The sequence below is a fragment of the Eleutherodactylus coqui genome, chromosome 8 (genome assembly GCF_035609145.1).
Source record: "Eleutherodactylus coqui strain aEleCoq1 chromosome 8, aEleCoq1.hap1, whole genome shotgun sequence".
Lineage (NCBI taxonomy): Eukaryota > Metazoa > Chordata > Amphibia > Anura > Eleutherodactylidae > Eleutherodactylus > Eleutherodactylus coqui.
Window position 1 is genome coordinate 3,084,616 of NC_089844.1, and position 20,037 is coordinate 3,104,652.

Consider the following 20,037-nt stretch of genomic DNA (forward strand, 5'->3'; position numbering starts at 1 on the left):
TACTAAATAAAATAATAACGCACTTTTTCTGAAAAACATGCAGTGTCCAAATACTTTTGTCCATACAGAGCACATCAATCTAATATAATGAATGTGAACAGAACTTTCCACGTGTTATCTTTATTATTTTAGTTCAGATTAACCCCTTAGTGACGAAGCCTGTTTGCGCCTTAGTGACGGAGCCAAATTTTGGAAATCTGACATGCGTTGTTCAACGTAGCATAACTCCGTAAAGGTTTTACATATCCAAGTGATTCTGACATTGTTTTTTCGCCACATGTTGTACTTTATTTTGGTTGTAAAAAGAGACCGATATAATTTGTGTATATTTATTAAAAGTACCAATATTGGAAAAATTTTGAAAAAATTGTCATTTTTTCACATTTTCAACTGTAATATCTCAAATATGTCCAAACATACTGTACTAATTTTTGATAAGATATATATTTCTGTTTACTTTATTCTGAATGCACACGTGAAAAACTTTTGTGTTTTTTTTAACCATTTAGTGGACGTTCAAATTTAACATTACTTTTCAGCATTTTGAGGAACACTTTGTTGTCCTGCACCAAGCCAAGTTTGCAAAGGCTCATGAGTGTCAGAATAACAGATACCCCCCCCCCCCAAATGACCCCATTTTAAAAACTACACCCCTTAATGTATTCACTGAGGGGTGTCATGAGTATTTTGACCCCACAGTTTTTGAATGAATTAATTCAATTTAGAGGAGAAAAAATAAAATTTTATATTTTTGCAAATATGTCATTTTAAAGACATATTGTTTTCCTATAGTGCCCATGAAAATGAGGATTTACACCCCAAAATGGATACCCCTGTTTCTCCCGTGTTCAGAAACATACCCATTGTGGCCCTAATCTTATGTCTGGATGCACAACGGGACCCAAAATGAAAGGAGTAGTGTGTGTCTTTCAGAACATAAATTTTGCTTAAAGGCATTTTAGGCCCCATAGCACTTTTGTAGAGCTCTTGAGCGGCCAAAACCAAAAAGAATCCCCACAAGTGACCCCATTTTGAAAACTAGACCCCTTAACGAATTTATATAGGGGTGTACTGCCCATTTTGACCCCACAGTTTTTGAATGAATTCAAGCAAAGCAAAAGGAAAAAAAAATATGATTTTCGTTTTTTTGGCAATTCTGTCGTTTTAAAAACTGCTTTTTTGTACAGCACACACATGAATGAAGACTTGCACCCCAAAATGGATACCCCTGTTTGTCCCGTGTTCAGAGACATACTCATTGTGGCCCTAATCTTATGTGTAGATGCACAACGGGGCGCAAAATGAAAGGAGTAGTCGGTGGCTTTCAGAACAGAAATTTAGCATGTAGGTGATTTAGGCCCCATTGCCCACTTGTAAAGCCCTTGAGCGGCCAAAACGACAGAGAACCCCCACAAATGACCCCATTTTGAAAACTAGACCCCTTAAAGAATTCATCTAGCAGTGTACTGTGTATTTTTACCCTACAATTTTTGAATAAATCTAAGCAAAGCAGTAGGAAAAAAAATACAATTTTCATTTTTTTGGCAGTTGTATCATTTTAAAAACAGTTTTTTTTGTACAGCACACATAGGAATGAAGACTTTCACCCCAAAATGGATACCCCTTTTCCCCCCGTGTTCAAAACCATACCCCTTGTGGCCCTAATCTACTTAAAGGACACATGGCTAGGCCTATAATGCAAGGAGCACCCGTTGGATTTCAGGGTACAATGGAATAAATTCCAGGCGTTATTGCCCACTTGTAGAGCCATTGAGCATCCAAAACGATAAAGAACCCCCACAAATGACCCCATTTTAATAACTAGACCCCTTAATGAATTTATCTAGGGGAGTATTGCGTATTTTGACCCCACAGTATTTGAATAAATCTAAGCAAAGCAGAAGGAAAAAATTACGATTTTCTTTATTTTGGCAATTTTGTCAATTTAAAAACTGTTTTTTTTGTACAGTGTACATAGGAATGAAGACGTTCCCCCCAAAATGGATCCCCCCGTTTGTCCCGTGCTCAAAAACATACTCCTTGTGGCCCTAATCTACTTAAAGGACACATAGCAAGGCCTGTAATGCAGGGAACACCCGTTGGATTGCAGGGCACAACTGAATAAATCCCAGGCCCCATTGTTCATTTGTACGGAATTTAAATTGACTCCCTAAAAATATTCCCCCCCTCCGCGCCCTTTTCGGCTTTCCACAAATCTTAGATAAAAGTAATAATGTGAACTGTGTGGTATTTCCGAAGACAGGGGTAATTATGGAGGCTGGTTGGGATGGGTACATGGGGCAATAAAACCGTGTATCCCCCCTCCTCTCATGCTTTTTGGGGGTATTTTGTGACCTCAGAAGCGGGTATGGGGTGTAAAAAGTGGCGCTCTGCGAGTCTCCGTAAGCATGATGAGGTGCGGCGGTCTCACACAGAAGACGCTCAACAAGGTGCTCCTGGAACTGCAGGAAGGCGAACGTTCCCGGGGCTTCTTGTAAATTGCGTATTACAGGTAGCGGTCTGAATAACGCCGGGCTCACGCAGCCATAGGTGGATTCTGCTTGCGGAGGCCCACAGCGGATGCCAGCTGTGAGCCCGGCTGTGACCCTGCGTACGGCCGCATAATGTTCTACGCATAACTGCCTACTCACACAGGCGGTCATGCGCAGTACTTTTTTTCGTTTGCATTTCCCGCACCATCGCTTAGCGATGACATGGGTACCCGCAGCCCGTATACAAGCCTATGGGCTGCGGGTATATCCGCGACCATGGAGCACAATGGGCCCTATGTTGCGGATATCCGCAGTAAAATAGAACCTGCTGCGTTCTCTTTTCTGCGAGTGGATTACGCAATTCCGACCCACTAATGTGAGCGGAATTGTGTAATCCAATGCAATTGATCTGCGTATTACCGCGGGTCAGACGCATGCGGAATCCGTAATTCCTATCCGATCATGTGAGACCGGCCAAAGATAGCTACCTTTTTTTCACATGACCGGGGACCGCTCAACGAGGCCACCCGTCACTGCTCCAGGCTCTCGGCGACCGTTGGTCGCTGGGAGCAGGGAGATTTTAAGTTTCCTGGGCTCCCCGCCTCCTGCGCATGTGTTCGGTGTTTTGCCGGTGGTCGCATGTGCAGAATCCGGGAAAGTTCATGGAGGAAGATCGCGTTGGGGTGCAAATACGGAGGCCTCCGGTAAAAAGTTTCATCTCCTTCACCATTTTTTTACTTTTACGTAATCGCCATTATCCATTGGATAACGGCGAACACGTGATCAGGAACCGCTCACCGCGGCCCCCCGTGAAATCTCCAGGCTCTCGGCTAAGTATTGTAGCCAGGAGCAGGAAGATTTTAAATTATTCTGGCAATACATGGCTTTTGCGCATGCGCCTGCCATTGTGGCGACAGGCGCATGCGCAGAAGCTGGGGTAAGGTCCGCGGATAAATCCACGGGCCTTAGGTACGTCATTACATCCTCCCTCACGGATATGATCCGTGGGGGGAGATGAAACGCAAGCTTTTTAAACTTGTTTTAAACTTTTTTAAACTTTTTTTTTACTTTTTACACTTTTTTTTCAATTTTTACACTTTTTTTTACTTTACATGATCACTGCTATCCATTGGAAAACAGGGATCATGTTGACGGTATAATCTCTCTGCTCCTGGCTACACATGGCAGCCAGGAGCAGAGGGATTTTAAATTTCCCGGGGCTCGAGCCCCTCTGTGCACGCGCCCGATGATTGACATCGGGCGCGCATGCGCAGACGGGGACTTCGGGGAGGACTTAGGTGAGTATTTTCACCTCCCCTCATGGATTCGATCCATGAGGGGAGGTAAAACTGACACTTTAAAAAAAAATTTTTTTTTAACTTTTTCACGATCGCCGCTATCCAATGGAGAACCTTCAGGAGCCGGGAGCCAGGAGATTTTAAATTTGCCGTGGGCTCCCGGGCTTCTGCGCATGCGCATGACGTCATCGTCTGACACGCATGCGCAGAAGGCCGGCGGCGGGTGCGGGAGGACCAGATCTCCGGGAGACACCGCGGACAAGCCGGGTGAGTATTTTCAGCTGCCCTGATGGATCCGGTCCATCAGGGCAGCTGAATAACTAACTTTTTTTGACAGTTTTATTTACTTTATTACCAATGCCGGGGGTGACTGCCCACATCCTGGGATGACAGCTCCATGCTGTCGGCTACCTGCGGGCACCGACAGCATGGAGCTGTCACATCCTCAGGCAAGTGGGCATTATTCCTAAGAGGACGCATAAAACTACGTCCTCTAGGATTAAAGCCCACTTTCTGAGGACGTAGAATCCCGATGGGGCCGTCGTTAAGGGGTTAATCGTTATAATCTGTATCCAGGTTTAGTACATAAGATAGCCACGCATCATGTTCTCTGGTATCAATTTGTCTTATTATAGTCAATATTCTTATGAGACTGGGTTATTCTATGTTTTATAGATATGTGTTATAGACAGTCATTCATTAATTGTAATCAGTCAGTTTTGTGCCATACGAGTTGGTATCACTTATTATATCTTAGCCAATGTCTCTTTATTATGTTACCTGGCGTTGTGGTCAGGGCAGTAGGAGTAATATTGTTCTCAGGACCTACAAGTGACAGAATCAGAAGTAATGGTCAAAGTACAAATACATTTTCGATTCAGCAGATTCATTTGTGGTGTAATATATAACCAGATCTATCATACTATATTATTTGTATATCTACAGATGCCGATTAGAGATGAGCGAGCACCAAAATGCTCGGGTGCTCGTTACTCGAGTCGAACTTCCCGCGATGCTCGAGGGTTCGTTTCGAGTAACGAACCCCATTGAAGTCAATGGGCGACCCGAGCATTTTTGTATGGGACCTATGCTCCGCTAAGGTTTTCATTTGTGAAAATCTGGGAAATTCAAGAAAGTGATGGGAACGACACAGAAACGGATAGGGCAGGCGAGGGGCTACATGTTGGGCTGCATCTCAAGTTCCCAGGTCCCACTATTAAGCCACAATAGCGGCAAGAGTGGGCCCCCCCTCCCAACAATTTTTACTTCTGAAAAACCCTCATTAGCAAGGCATACCTTAGCTAAGCACCACACTACCTCCAACAAAGCACAATCACTGCCTGCATGACACTCCGCTGCCACTTCTCCTGGGTAACATGCTGCCCAACCGCCCATTTCAGTAATAGTAGCAGTCAAGACAGGCCCCAGTAACAATTCCAAAGCAGCAGTATAGGGGGAGCACAGTATTAGTTCTATTTCAGTAGTAGTAGCAGTCTAGACAGGCCCCAGTAACATATCACTAGCAGCAGTATAGGGGGAGCACAGTATTAGTTCCATTTGAGTAGTAGTAGCAGTCTGGACAGGCCCCAGTAACATATTACTAGCAGCAGTATAGGGGGAGCACAGTATTAGTTCCATTTCAGTAGTAGTTGCAGTCTAGACAGGCCTCAGTAACATATCACTAGCAGCAGTATAGGGGGAGCACAGTATTAGTTCCATTTCAGTAGTGGTAGCAGTCTAGACAGGCCCCAGTAACATATCACTAGCAGCAGTATAAGGGGAGCACAGTCTTAGTTCCATTTCAGTAATAGTAGCAGTCAAGACAGGCCCCAGTACCAATTCCGAAGCAGCAGTATAGGGGGAGCACAGTATTAGTTCCATTTCAGTAGTAGTAGCAGTCTAGACAGGCCACAGTAACATTCCCGTTGCAGCAGTTTAGGGAGATAACAGTCTCTTTCACATTTCAGTAGTTGCAGTATAGACAAGGCCCCAGTTACATTTATGAAGCAAAAGTGTAGGCCAACCCCACACACCATGCTGTACCATGAGTGCAGGCGAAGCCCATAAAAATTACTAGGATTACACTGTAGGCGAGGGCCCAAAAAAATTGGTGTACCAACAGTACTAATGTACCTCAGAAAAATTGCCCATGTCCAACCAAGAGGGCAGGTGAAACCCATTAATCGCTTTGGTTACTGTGACTTAATTTGTAACTAGGCCTGGAGGCAGCCCAGTTAAAATAAAAATTGGTTCAGGTGAAAGTTTTAACGCTTTAATGAGAATTGAAACGTATAAACATTGTTTACAAAAGTAATATGACTGAGCCTTGTGGGCCTAAGAAAAATTGCCCGTTCGGCGTGATTACGTGAGGTTTCAGGAGGAGGAGCAGGAGGAGGAGGATGAATATAATACACAGATTGATGAAGCTAAAAGGTCCCCGCTTTTTATGGTGATAGAGAACGATGCTTTCATCCGCGGGTGAAGCCTACGTATTGTTTAGGTACCGCTGCTGTCCGCTGGTGGAGAAGAGAAGTCTGGGGAAATCCAGGCTTTGTTCATCTTTATGAGTGTAAGCCTGTCGGCACTGTCAGTTGACAGGTGGGTACGCTTATCTGTGATGATTCCCCCAGCCGCACTAAACACCCTCTCTGACAAGACGCTAGCCGCAGGGCAAGCAAGCACCTCCAGGGCATACAGCACGAGTACAGGCGACGTGTCCAGCTTCGACACCCAGTAGTTGTACGGAGCAGAGGCGTCACGGAGGACGGTCGTGCGATCGGCTACGTACTCCCTCACCATCCTTTTACAGTGCTCCCGCCGACTCAGCCTTGACTGGGGAGTGGTTAGACAGTCTTGCTGGGGAGCCATAAAGCTGACAAAGGCCTTGGAGAGTGGTCCCCTGCCTGCGCTGTACATGCTGCCTGATCTCCGTGCCTCCCCTGCTACCAGGCCTCGGAACTGCGCCTTTTGCCACTAGCGCTGTCGGATGGGAATTTTACCATCAGTTTGTCCACCAGGGTCCTGTGGTATAGCATCACTCTCGAACCCCTTTCCTCTTCGGGAATGAGAGTGGAAAGGTTCTCCTTATACAGTGGATCGAGCAGTGTGTACACCCAGTAATCCGTAGTGGCCAGAATGCGTGTAACGCGAGGGTCACGAGAAAGGCATCCTAACATGAAGTCAGCCATGTGTGCCAGGGTACCTGTACGCAACACATGGCTGTCCTCACTAGGAAGATCACTTTCAGGATCCTCCTCCTCCTCCTCAGGCCATACACGCTGAAAGGATGACAGGCAAGCAGCATGGGTACCCTCAGCAGTGGGCCCGGCTGTCTCTTCCCCCTGCTCCGCCTCAGGCTCCTCCCCTCCACCTCCTCTTCCTCCTCAACGCGCTGAGATATAGACATGAGGGTGCTCTGACTATCCAGCGACATACTGTCTTCCCCCGCCTCCGTTTCCGAGCGCAAAGCGTCTGCCTTTATGCTTTGCAGGGAACTTCTCAAGAGGCATAGCAGAGGAATGGTGACGCTAATGATTGCAGCATCGCCGCTCACCATCTGGGTAGACTCCTCAAAGTTTCCAAGGACCTGGCAGATGTCTGCCAACCAGGCGCACTCTTCTGTAAAGAATTGTGGAGGCTGACTGCCACTACGTCGCCCATGTTGGAGTTGGTATTCCACTATAGCTCTACGCTGCTCATAGAGCCTGGCCAACATGTGGATCGTAGAGTTCCACCGTGTGGGCATGTCGCACAGCAGTCAGTGCACTGGCAGATTAAACTGATGTTGCAGTGTCCGCAGGGTGACAGCGTCCGTGTTGGACTTGCGGAAATGTGCGCTGACCCGGCGCACCTTTCCGAGCAGGTCTGACAAGTGTGGGTAGATTTTCAGAAACCGCTGAACCTCCAAATTAAAGACGTGGGCCAGGCATGGCACGTGCGTGAGGCTGCCGAGCTGCAGAGCCGCCACCAGGTTACGGCCGTTGTCACACGCAATCATGCCCGGTTGGAGGCTCAGCGGCGAAAGTCAGCGGTTGGTCTGCTCTGTCAGACCCTGCAGCAGTTCGTGGGCTGTGTGCCTCTTCTCTCCTAAGCTGAGTAGTTTCAGCACGGCCTGCTGACGCTTGCCCATCACTGTGCTGCCACGCCGCGCGACACCGACTGCTGGCGACGTGCTGCTGCTGACACATCTTGATTGCAAGACAGAGGTTGCGTAGGAGGAGAAGGAAGAGGAGGAGGGTGGTTTAGTGGAGGAAGCATACACCGCCGCAGATACCAGCACCGAGCTGGGTCCCGCAATTCTGGGAGTGGGTAGGATGTGAGCAGTCCCAGGCTCTGACTCGGTCCCAGCCTCCACTAAATTCCCCCAATGTGCCGTCAGGGAGATATAGTGGCCCTGCCCGCCTGTGCTTGTCCACGTGTCCGTTGTTAAGTGGACCTTGCCAGTAACCGTGTTGGTGAGGGCGCGTACAATGTTGCGGGAGACGTGGTCGTGCAGGGCTGGGACGGCACATCGCGAAACGTAGTGGCGACTGCGAACCGAGTAGTGCGGGGCTGCCGCCACCATCATGTTTTTGAAAGCCTCCGTTTCCACAATCCTATACGGCAGCATCTCCAGGCTGATCAATGTGGCTATGTGCACGTTTAACGCTTGAACGTGCGGGTGCGTGGCGGCGTACTTGCACTTGCGACAGCTGGAGGCTGCGCTGAGAGACATTGCTGGATGGGGCCGAGGACAGCGGAGGTGAGGGTGTGGGTGCAGGCCAGGAGACGGTCGTGCCTGTGTCCTGAGAGGGGGGTTGGATCTCAGTGGCAGGTTGGAGCATAGGGGGAGAGGCAGTGCTGTAAACCGGAGGTGGTGAACGGCCTTCGTCCCACCTTGTGGGGTCCTTGGCCATCATATGCCTGCGCATGCTGGTGGTGGTGAGGCTGGTGGTGGTGGCTCCCCAGCTGATCTTGGCGCGACAAACTTTGCACACCACAGTTCGTCGGTTGTCTGCACTCTCAGTGAAAAACTGCCACACGTTGAGCACCTCGGCCTCTGCAGGCTGGCATGGCGCGAGGGGGCTCTTTGGGAAACAGTTGGTGGATTATTCGGTCTGGCCCTGCCTCTACCCCTGGCCACCGCACTGCCTCTTCCAACCTGCCCTGCTGCTGCACTTGCCTCCCCCTCTGAAGACCTGTCCTCAGTAGGCTTAGCAAACCAGGTGGGGTCAGTCACCTCATCGTCCAGCTTCTCTTCCTCCGAATCCTCTGTGCGCTCCTCCCTTGGACTTACTGCCATTACTACTACCTCACTGATAGACAACTGTGTCTCATCGTCATCATCCTCCTCACCCACTGAAAGCTCTTGAGACAGTTGCCGGAAGTCCCCAGTCTCCTCACCCGGATCCTGGGAACTTTCCAAAGGTTGGGCATCGGTCATGAGAAACTCCTCAGGTGATAGAGGCTCCATTTTTTCACACTCAAGGCGGGGACCCGAGAACAGTTCCTGGGAGCCTGCCTGCTCTTCTGAATGTGTCATTTGCTGGGAGGGAGGAGGCTGGGAGAAGGGAGGAGCAGCAGCGAGAGGATTCAGGGATGCAGCAGTGGACGGCGTAGAAGACTGGGTGCTGACGGTGGATAGTTTGCTGGATGCACTTTCTGCCATCCACGACAGGACCTGCTCACACTGCTCAGTTTCTAATAAAGGTCTACCGCGTGGACCCATTAATTGTGAAATGAATCTGGGGACCCCAGAAACTTGCCTCTCTCCTAATCCCGCAGCAGTCGGCTGCGTTACACCTGGACCAGGAGCTCGGCCTGTGCCCACACCCTGACTTGGGCCTCCGCGTCCTCGCCTGCGTCCACGTCCACGTCCTCTAGGCCTACCCCTACCCCTCTGCATGGTGTATTACGAGTAGAGCAGAAACAGAACGCTGTAATTAAATGTGCCGCTTATTGGTCTGTGGTTGGAGGCTGACTTCGCTTACGGAACGCACAGCAGAGCCAGGAAACAATTATGCGCAAGCCTGTAGTCAGACCTAGGTGCGTATGACTGAGCTACTGGAATTCACAGGGCAGAACCAGTCAAGTGGCCAAAGGCCAGTGGTAGGACTTAAGTATTTTGCTTCAATTTTTTTAAATGGTGAGGTAAAAAACCAGACAGACACCGTATGCAGCGTATATATGTATACTCTTTCCCTCTGGCGGGATGACGACGATCATGTAACGGACACAGCAGAGCCAGGAAACAATTATGCGCAAGCCTGCTGTAACGCTTAGCTGGGTAATAATGAGCGACTACTACCCCCAGCAGACACGCAGTAAACTGTACATGGTCACAGGCTTGGCTGGGTAATAATGAGCGACTACTACCCCCAGCAGACACGCAGTAAACTGAAGACGGTCACAGGCAGCCCAAATATGGTATTTTTTTCAAATTTTTGGGAAAAAGCCCACTGCCTATATAGCCTGTATATGGATTTCCCTGTTGGAGGATGACTGTGGTTATTGAAAGCACAGTGCAGCCAGAAAAAATTATGCGCAAGGCTGCAGTAACACCTAGCTGGGTAATAGTGAGCGACTACTACCCCCAGCAGACACGCAGTAAATTGAACACGGTCACAGGCAGCCCAAAGATTTTTTTTTCCAATTTTTTTGAAAAAGCCCACTGCCTATATAGCCAGTATATCTCTTTTTCTGTACCACTGTCCCTGCCTCAGCAGTACTGCCCCTATACTCAGTAAAATGACTGCAGACTGAGGACGCTATGGTCTGCGAGCCCGATATACAAAAAAAACATGCAAAACTGCTAAAAGCAGCCTCAACAGTACTGCACAAGGTCAGATGTGGCCCTAAGAAGGACCGTTGGGGTTCTTGAAGACGAAGATAACAGCCTAACACTCTCCCTATAGCAGCTACAGCAGGACAGCACTTTCCCTAATGTCTCTCAGCGTGCATCTGTGGCGAGCAGCGGCCGGCCCCTGTTTATATACTTGGGTGTCACCTGATCTCCCCAGCCACTCACTGCAGGGGGGTGGGATACGGCTGGAACTTCACAGGAGGAAGTTGTAATGCCTTCCCTGTGTTTCTATTGGCCAGAAAACGGCGCAAACTTTTCTGGGAAAAAATGGAAGTGACTCGAACACCGCGTGGTGCTTGTCTCGAGTAACGAGCATCTCGAGTACCCTAATGCTCGAACGAGCATCAAGCTCAGACGAGTACACTCGCTCATCTCTAATGCCGATCCATGATACCTACTAAATCTCTTTACTTATTGATCTATAATGTATTGATGACAGGTTATGCAGTATAAATCAAAGAGTTTGATAATTACATGATACATTTAGAGATATTAAGACTTGCCCATACCAAGACATATAACTCCTGCATCTTCCTTATGGAGACAATCACTTTTATTCCAGCGTTTAGCCCAGCAATCCTGTAGAGCTCGCTCATATCCTTTACATTGCACCTCACTCAGCCATATGGGACCTGCTCCTTTTCCATACATCGCTTCTGTAGTGGCATTCACAGCGGAGCCGCATCCTATCTGTCGACAGACAACTTCTGCATCCTTGATATCCCAATCATCGTCACAGACTGTTCCCCATTCTCCCTGGAAGAACACTTCAACTCTTCCTGAGCAGTTGTTTTCTACTCCAGTGAGACGAATCCTGTCATTATCTAGCATTATAAAGGATGCAAGTAAAATAATAGGATATTATAAAGGTAAATAGGCTTTGTATATAAAGAGTCCACCTCATCATAAAATTCAGTAAAGCTATAAAATAGAAGAAATATTCTCAAATCCTTTATCAGCACTTGTCCTAGAAGGCCCTCCAGGCAGACTGGACCTGCTCAGAATTGCTGTAATGCACCAGCATTTAACATTAATTTGCACCCAACACATACAGTAAGAACTTTAAAAAAATTCTAGTGGATGGAAGATGTCTAATGTTTGCCTCACTTCAGACCCTTTAAGCATTGGGCATATTTATACAGGGAGATTTAAGAGAATAAACTCCCAAGATTTCCTATTCCTATAATATATCCCATTTATATCTATAATTTATTAGATAATTTGATAAAAAGTATTCAATTTCTCAGCAGCGACACCATGCAGGAAATAAAGAATTACACATTAAGCTGAATGGGCTATTCATATAACATATGGATATACTTAGTCCTTAAGAGAAAAAGGCCCTTTGTAATCCCAATGTACTTTGTGTAAGTGATGGAGATCCTAAAAGGGGACAGCTTCTTCCCACTACCTCTATAATATGGTATTTCAAAACCAGAAGAACTCTTTAATTATCATTTAAAGTCCTGAACAAGAATAATGAGGAAATTATATTAAGTATCAATTACTAACTAATTGCTTTAGATTCTAACCAATTCAACACTTTTTCAGAAAGACATAAATACAAGCTATCCATTACTTATCTCTTGTCTATGACACTATTGAATCCTTTCCTCTAAAGTTAATTTCAAAACAAAAAGTTAATAGGGCTGAAAGTAAATGACCTGGAGTGAATATTCTCTGTTCTGATATACTATTGATGAGCTTGTATGATGTGAATGATTAGTCAATAATACATTGGTACTAACCTGAGGAAGACCGGGATGTTGGGAGGCTCTGAATAGATTTTCTATTTCCCTCACCTTAATATTATAGACAGAAATAATGAAATATGTTATATATAAGAACTAAAGATGAGTAATATCCAGATTTAATGAGAAATGTCAAGAATGAGAAAAGGAAGAACAATAAGTCAAAAATATTCAATAAATCAAAAGCTAAAAAATGATAAAATGAAGGAGGGTCCTGATGAAACATGGATTTCCATTATGACAGTTCAAGAGTTAATATTGTGATAACTGAATCTCTGAGAATGAAGGTGAAAAGTAAAGCCCTATAGGATCTACCTCTAGCTTGTAGATGAGCAATAAAGCCTGAATACAATTCTTCATCAGTCCAATGTCTGGAACACATTTCTTCCAGCAGGTATACAGTAACATGCCTACAATCTGACCATATTGTAATTGTGTAATTTTATAAGCTTTAATACATATCTATATATGTAATGGATATGCTGTTTTTATTTAGAATACAATTAACCCCCCCCCCCCCCCTTTTAGCATTTTTTAGCATCATCCTCCTAACCAATGTGCCCTCCTATCCCAGAGCGAGTTATAAATGAATGAGACTTCTAATTTGTTATTACTTCACTCCTTGGAAGACACTGGCATTTGTTATCTGCTATCAGCAGCACTAGACAATACATCTGCTGGAACACATCACATATCCATCTGATGGAACACAGTGAACCTCTGGCCACACACTTCTGGTTTCCAGAACATATGCCAATACGGGACTGGCTCCATAGCAAGGCTTACCTATTACCTCTGTAGCACCCCAGAGTTGGGGTCCCACATCACTGCTATAATCACCTTATAGAAAATATGCATATATATCTATATCTTTCAATAAGTGAAATTGTGTGTATATGACTTTAAGGGCACCCACCCACTGGCGTTTGCGTTTCCCGCGTTTTCACGCGTTTTTCGCGGCGTTTTCGCGCCTTTTCCATTCATTTCCATTGACTTTCATGGGTGCATTAGGAGAAAAATAAGGACACATATGCAACTGACAGTTCCTATGTTAAAAAACGCAACGCAACGCAAAACGTCAGTGGACAGGAGTACATTCAATTCTAATTGCTCTGCAGAAAAAACGCAAAACGCAAAGAAAAAAAAATCGCCAGTGGGTGGGCGCCCTAAAGGTGTTATTTAGATGTGTTCCTATAACCTACCCCTGCATGAATAGGCAGAATGCACCTTAACCTGCTCTCACATCTGTCAGTCACTCCTCGCTAATACAGGGATTGGATAGTCAGATTCCTCTAGTTTAGGACTGGTTGAGTTATAAGGTATAAAAGGTGAAGAGTGGGCAGGGTCAGTGAGTCTAGTCCTGGATATAGCTGAAAGAAGACAGCCAGAGATAGAGACCGTGTACGAGAAAGGGAACTATTTTTTACTCCAAAGCCAGTGTGAGTACTAAAGTACAAGAATTGTTAGCAAGGACAGAAGAGGAAGGAGAGAGATAGAGACAGAAAAAGAAGGAAAAGGAAAGCAAGTCAGCGAGTGATATTCAAGGCACTAGTTAAAACTAGGGAGAAAAGCTGTAAGTAAAAGCAAAGTGTAGAAAGTGTATAAAGTCTTTTCTCAGGGATGTCAACCCCTGAGAAAAGTTAAGAAGTAGTCACTGTTGGGAAGTGTAATTCCAAGTGTTCATCTACGTCAAGTGAATATAATGTAAACTGTGTCGTAACTTCAAGTCTCAACCGATTCTCTCCCTGCAAATCAAGAGTTGAGTTGATTTACCATCTAAAGTCTGTGGCATGGAGTCTCTTCCCATCTGCAAAAAAGTCTGTTTATGCTTAGCACCTGTATATGCTGCCAAAACCTCTTTCTTTACTCCCCCTTACCTTTTGACCCCTTTGATAGTGTGACTACCTGAGCATGATGACCATGCCCCCTGTCCTTTTGACCCCGGCCTGTGTTCCAGACATCGTATTAGGATTCTGAAGTTTTAGTTATATTTATAACCATGGCTTGGAGTTTATACACCTCAGAGACCTAGTAAAATGTATCCCCAGCCCATATAGGATTTATGTAGCCCTCCCCGTAAATTGTATTATGAGTATAAGGCTTTATTTATAGCCTGACATTAAGTCATGTACCTTCAAGTCCAAGTATATACAGCTCCTACCTTGTTTATTGTACAAGAACATTAAGACTTATTCTAGTAGTATAGAGATCACACAGCAGACTAAATGCAAAGTTTTAAAAAGCCTTATTGAGGGCACATATGAATACTTAAACGACATACGATAAAAATATGGCAGACATGTCTAGCAATGATTACACAGCTATAAGCGATTAAACATGAAAAGGTCTATTTAGGGCTAAATGAAATGTTAATTAGAGGCTGTGCGGGTCAGCAAGTAGTTACCCTCCTATCAGCTATTGCAGAACCTGGCATGTCATGCTATAAATACATGACCTTGGGCATCGGCTGGGGCTCAGGGAATCTCTTGGTAATAATATGGTGCACTAGGAAATAATTTATTTTAAAATCATCTGTAAAGAGGCGTAAAATGCACTAACAAGATAATCTGCGAGCCATGCAATATAATGTAAAAACGCAACAATGTCCACAGAAGGCGCTGTCTACATCCTTTAGTTGATTATTCTGATATGTGTATGTGTGACATCTTCTTTTTAAAAAGTCTACAAATGCTGAAGGAAAGTTTTCGCTGGTCAGCGCTAATTGCAGCTGTCGGAAAAGATGGCTCTCTCATTACATAGCACTATTAACACTGAATGACGTCCTCGCTGGCTGCAATATTCAGTGTTTACTATGTACGCTGCTGGTTTTATGTACATTATAGGTTGCTAAGAAATGTCATGGAAATACACACACAAATAGACATTTGGTATAAGGATCTGATGTAAAAAATGTAAAAGTTGTAGCGTGCTCATAATTAGTTGTAATCATACAGGACTTCTGTGGTTTATTTCTAGAATAGTGGGATGGACAGCGTATACTATCATACTTACAGTATGTGGTGTCGGTGAGCTAAATCTTATTTCAGCGTGCAGGTTCCCTGTTTTAATGAGGGAGGAGTGTGTTCCTGCTTCTTTATCGGGAGAAATATCAAAAGAAACAAAAGTGTATTCGTTCCTGAACTCTTCACCATCAATGGATAATCTATTACCTGATTTTTGTTTTCCGGATATATGCACAAGAGCCATGTACTCTCTAATAGCTAATTCAGCCTCAAAATTAGGTTGAAAAGGCCTGGCAGGGATCTGCTGACCATTTAGATACAAAGCGGTATGATTCACATTGTAGTAATGGAAACATAGCAGATTTTTCTTTTACCTACCACTAAAGGCTTCATTATCGACAAACTCTAATATTACTGTTTTCTGAATCTGTCCCAGAAACATATTTTCATGGTTGGTAATTATCGTTCTCGCAGGTATGCTGTATGCTTTTAAGCAGGCTTCATCAAGAGTGTATTTAGCCAAAGACGATAGAAGGGTCTGGCTGTGGCCTATATTGATGGCCGGGGACACCAGCAACCTCTTTATATAGAGACAGGCCTGTGTGATCTGAACTTTAACATTTTCCTGCTCTGCAGATATCAAACAAAAAGTACCTTTATTTCTGGTCAGTTTGATCTTAACATCTATTCCTTTCATTATGCATTTTGGTTAATTAAACATGTCCCAATAAATTGGCTCACAAGCTCCACAGATTTAGAACAGTGCATGGCCTGAGCTCTTTTTGTGAAGCCCGAATCGCCTCCATCATGGGTCCTTTTATACAGCTGTGTCTATGTAGAACAATTAAAGGGGTTGTCCCGCGCCGAAACGGGTTTTTTTTTTTTTCAACCCCCCCCCCCGTTCGGCGCGAGACAACCCCGATGCAGGGAGGTAAAGAAAGCTCACCGGAGCGCTTACCTGAATCCCCGCGCTCCGGTGACTTCTCTACTCACCGCTGAAGATGGCCTCTTCCTCCGTGGACCGCAGCTCTTCTGTGCGGTCCACTGCCGATTCCAGCCTCCTGATTGGCTGGAATCGGCACGTGACGGGGCGGAGCTACACGGAGCTACACGGAGCCCCATAGAAGACTGCAGAAGACCCGGACTGCGCAAGCGCGGCTAATTTGGCCATCGGAGGGCGAAAATTAGTCGGCACCATGGAGACTAGGACGCCAGCAACGGAACAGGTAAGTATAAAACTTTTTATAACTTCTGCATGGCTCATAATTAATGCACAATGTACATTACAAAGTGCATTATTATGGCCATGCAGAAGTGTACAGACCCACTTGCTGCCTCGGGACATCTCCTTTAAGCTATAAATTACAAAGCCAAGGTTTGAGAACTGTAATTTATAATCGTTTTGATGTATGCTCTATAGCTATAAAGATTATCCGATTGCAAGATATGCCGATCTCCCAGCGTGATATCCACTTGCTTGAAAAGCGTAACTATACAGATATAGACTAAAATAATAATTCTTTATTAAGATCCTTTAAAAACATATACGGGCTATTTTATATACACAAACATAAAGACCAAAGGATACTAAAATGTCCTTTCCATACAGTAAGTCTCTAATTTTTGATCGTGAGACTACTCGGCGTCCAGGCAATAAAATATAGCTGGATAGCCGTATAATAGTTATTAGTAGTGTATATGGTCACCAATAAGTCAGTTAGTATATAGTTGACTGGTATGCAGAGGGACACTTCAAAGAATTGAAGAATGGTTCAGTCCCAATGGTATTAAGGATATATAGTTATGTCATTAATATCCCAAGACCATAGTTCCAGGAGTCAGAGATACAGATGGATTCAAAGGAGCGATAGCCCACAATGCTGATGAGAATTGATGGTAAATTAATGTGCCACCTCCATCACAAAATTGTCAGGAGCTGCAAACGTGGGCATAAAGGGGACTCAGATGCCAGTACTTCTACACATCTCCACAATGCAGCAGCGCATACTAACACCAAAGATTAGTTTGAAGCAGGAGGTGTCGCAAAAGTAGCTATCACAGGTATACAGTGACCTTGTGAAAGTCTCAATAAATCAGTTATGCTTCCTGTGAACGCTACAATCCAGTATCTCGGATAACTATGGTAACACAAAACATGAGAAATAATACATGCCGACCAGCGCTGACCTCCAGGGATGCGTGCGTTTATCACAACTAAACCAATCCGGCTGTTTACCACTCAGCGGACATCCAAAAACAGGCAGTGTACAATGAGTTGACCTGTTATACAGCCAGAATGCTTGCAAAAGCCTAGTGTGCAATACTAGGCGCAACAAAGGTGGGCATAAAGCGGACGCAGATGCTAGTACTGCTGTGAACGTCTCATTAAATCACTTGCGCTTCTTTTTATTGGTCCAAACCAGTGTCGACCAGTGCTGATCCCCAGATCCCAAGCAGGAGGAGGAGGTGGCATAATTAGCCTAAGAAACCATGACAGAGGTAGGACTCACAATCCTCTGTGTGGGACACATGTGAGCGGGCCCAGGGCCAGACTCGGTCCCAGTATCCACCTTGTGTGACCCAATGTGCCGTCTCTTACAGTTCCTTTCATCGCTCCAAAGACTGGATGAACCACAAAGAAATTCCACTGGCCATATCTGGCACAGTTGCATCCCCCCGGACCTCGGCCTTTGCGCACACCCTCAGCAATGGTGGGCATAAAGCGAACTTGGATGCTAGTACTGCTGTGAACGTCTCATTAAATCGGTCCCAGCCTCCACCTTGTGTGACCCAATGTGCCGTCAGTTACATCGCTATGGCAAACCCGTGTGTACCCACACAATTCATTCTGTGTATGTGTCAAATAGCTAAACACTGCAGTGGGAATCCCTTCTGTACCTACACAATTCATTCTGTGTATGTGTCAGATAGCTGAACACTGCACTGGGAAACCCTTGTGCACCCACAGTTTAGGCAAACCCCTGAAACATTTGTGTACCAAGACTATATAGGCGAACCTCTGAAACACTGGTGTACCAAGAGTTTAGGCGAAGGCCTGAAACATTTGTGTACCAAGAGTATAGGCGAACCCCTGAAACATTTGTGTACCAAGAGTATAGGCAAACCCCTGAAACTTTTTGTGTACCGAGAGTATAGGCGAACCCCTGAAACATTGGTGTACCCACAGTATAGGCAAATCCCTGAAACATTGGTGTACCGAGAGTATAGGCGAACCCCTGAAAAATTGGTGTACCAAAAGTATAGGTGAATACCTGAAAAAATTTGTTTACCCTGAGAGCAGGTGAAACCCATAAACATTTTTTAAAGATAGAGCTCGTTGTTGCTTAATTTATAACAGAGCCTGGAGGCAGCCCTCAGAAAAAAAATTGGTTTTAACAGAGCCTTTTGGCCCGCAGAATAATTGGCATTGATGACATTCTGTTTTAGGAGTAGGAGGAGTAAGATCCGAGAGGGATAGACGAAGGTACGTCTCACCTTTTTGGGGGTGATAGAGGATGCATGGATCTCCTGTTGCAGCTAAAACAATCTTTATGTTCTGCTGCTTTCCACCGGTGGAGAATCAAAGTCTTGGGAAATACAGCCTTTGTCCATCCTAATGAGTGTAAGCATGTTGGCGCTGTCAGTTGACAGGTGTGTACGCTTATCCGTGATGATCACCCCAGCAGCACTAAACACCCTCTCTGATAACACGCTAGCGGCAGGCCAGGCCAGCACCTCCAGGGTGTACAGCGCAAGTTCATGCTACGTGTCCAGCTTTGACACCCAATAGTCGTATGGAGCAAAGGGATCATGCAGGGCCGTGGTATGATCGGCTATGTACTCCCTCACCATCTTTTTACAGTGCTCTCTCCGACTCAGCCTTGACTGGGGAGTGGTGACACAGTCTGGCTGGGGAGCCATAAAACTGTCAAAGGCCATGGAGAGTGTTACCCCTGCCTGCGCTGGACATGCTGCCTAATCCCCATGCGTCCCCTGCTAGTTGGCCCTCTGAACTATGCCTTCTACCACTAGCGCTGTCAGATGGAAACTTTAGCACCAGTTTTTTCACCAGGGCCCTATGGTTTTGCATCACTCTCATACTCCTTTCCTCTTCGGGAATGAGAATGGAAAGGTTCTCCTTATACCGTGGGTCGAGAAGGGTGTACACCCAGTAATCCATGTTGGCCAGAATGCGTCTTATGCGAGGGTCACAAGAAAGGCAGCCTAACATGAAGTCAGCCATGTGTGCCAGAGTCCCAGTATGCAACACAACGGTGTCCTCACTAGGAAGATGACTTTCATGTTCTTCCTCCACCTCATCAGCCCATACACGCTGAACAGATGAGAGGGAAGCAGCATGGGTACCCTCTGCAGTGTGAGCAGCAGTCTCTTCCCCCTCCTCCTCCGCTCCTCCTCCTCCTCCAAAACGTGCTGAGATACAGACGTGAGGGTGGTGTGGCTATCAAGCGACATACTGCCATCCCCATATCCTGCTCTAACCGCAAAGCATCAGCCTTTATGCTTAGCAGCAAACTTCTCAGCAGGCAAAGCAGCGGGATGGTTCGGCTGATAATGGCCGCATCGCCACTCACCATTTCTGTAGACTCCTCAAAGTTTCCGAGGACCTGACAGATGTCTGCCATCCATGTCCACTCCTCTGTGAAGAACTGCGGAGGCTAAATACCACTCCGA

The 20,037-nt window shown here is 45.7% G+C and overlaps 1 protein-coding gene across 1 annotated transcript in view; it reads right to left on the reverse strand.

The window, feature by feature from the left end:
- The window catches only part of LOC136576113 (antigen WC1.1-like), a 103,366-nt gene that overhangs the window by 60,465 nt on the left and 22,864 nt on the right, over window positions 1-20,037 (reverse strand). The window contains exons 2-4 of the mRNA XM_066575133.1: window positions 12,380-12,433; window positions 11,141-11,455; window positions 4,571-4,615 (exon numbers count right to left, since the gene is read on the reverse strand). Coding sequence (XP_066431230.1) covers window positions 4,571-4,615; window positions 11,141-11,455; window positions 12,380-12,433 — 414 coding nt within the window. The remainder of the gene's footprint in view (window positions 1-4,570; window positions 4,616-11,140; window positions 11,456-12,379; window positions 12,434-20,037) is intronic.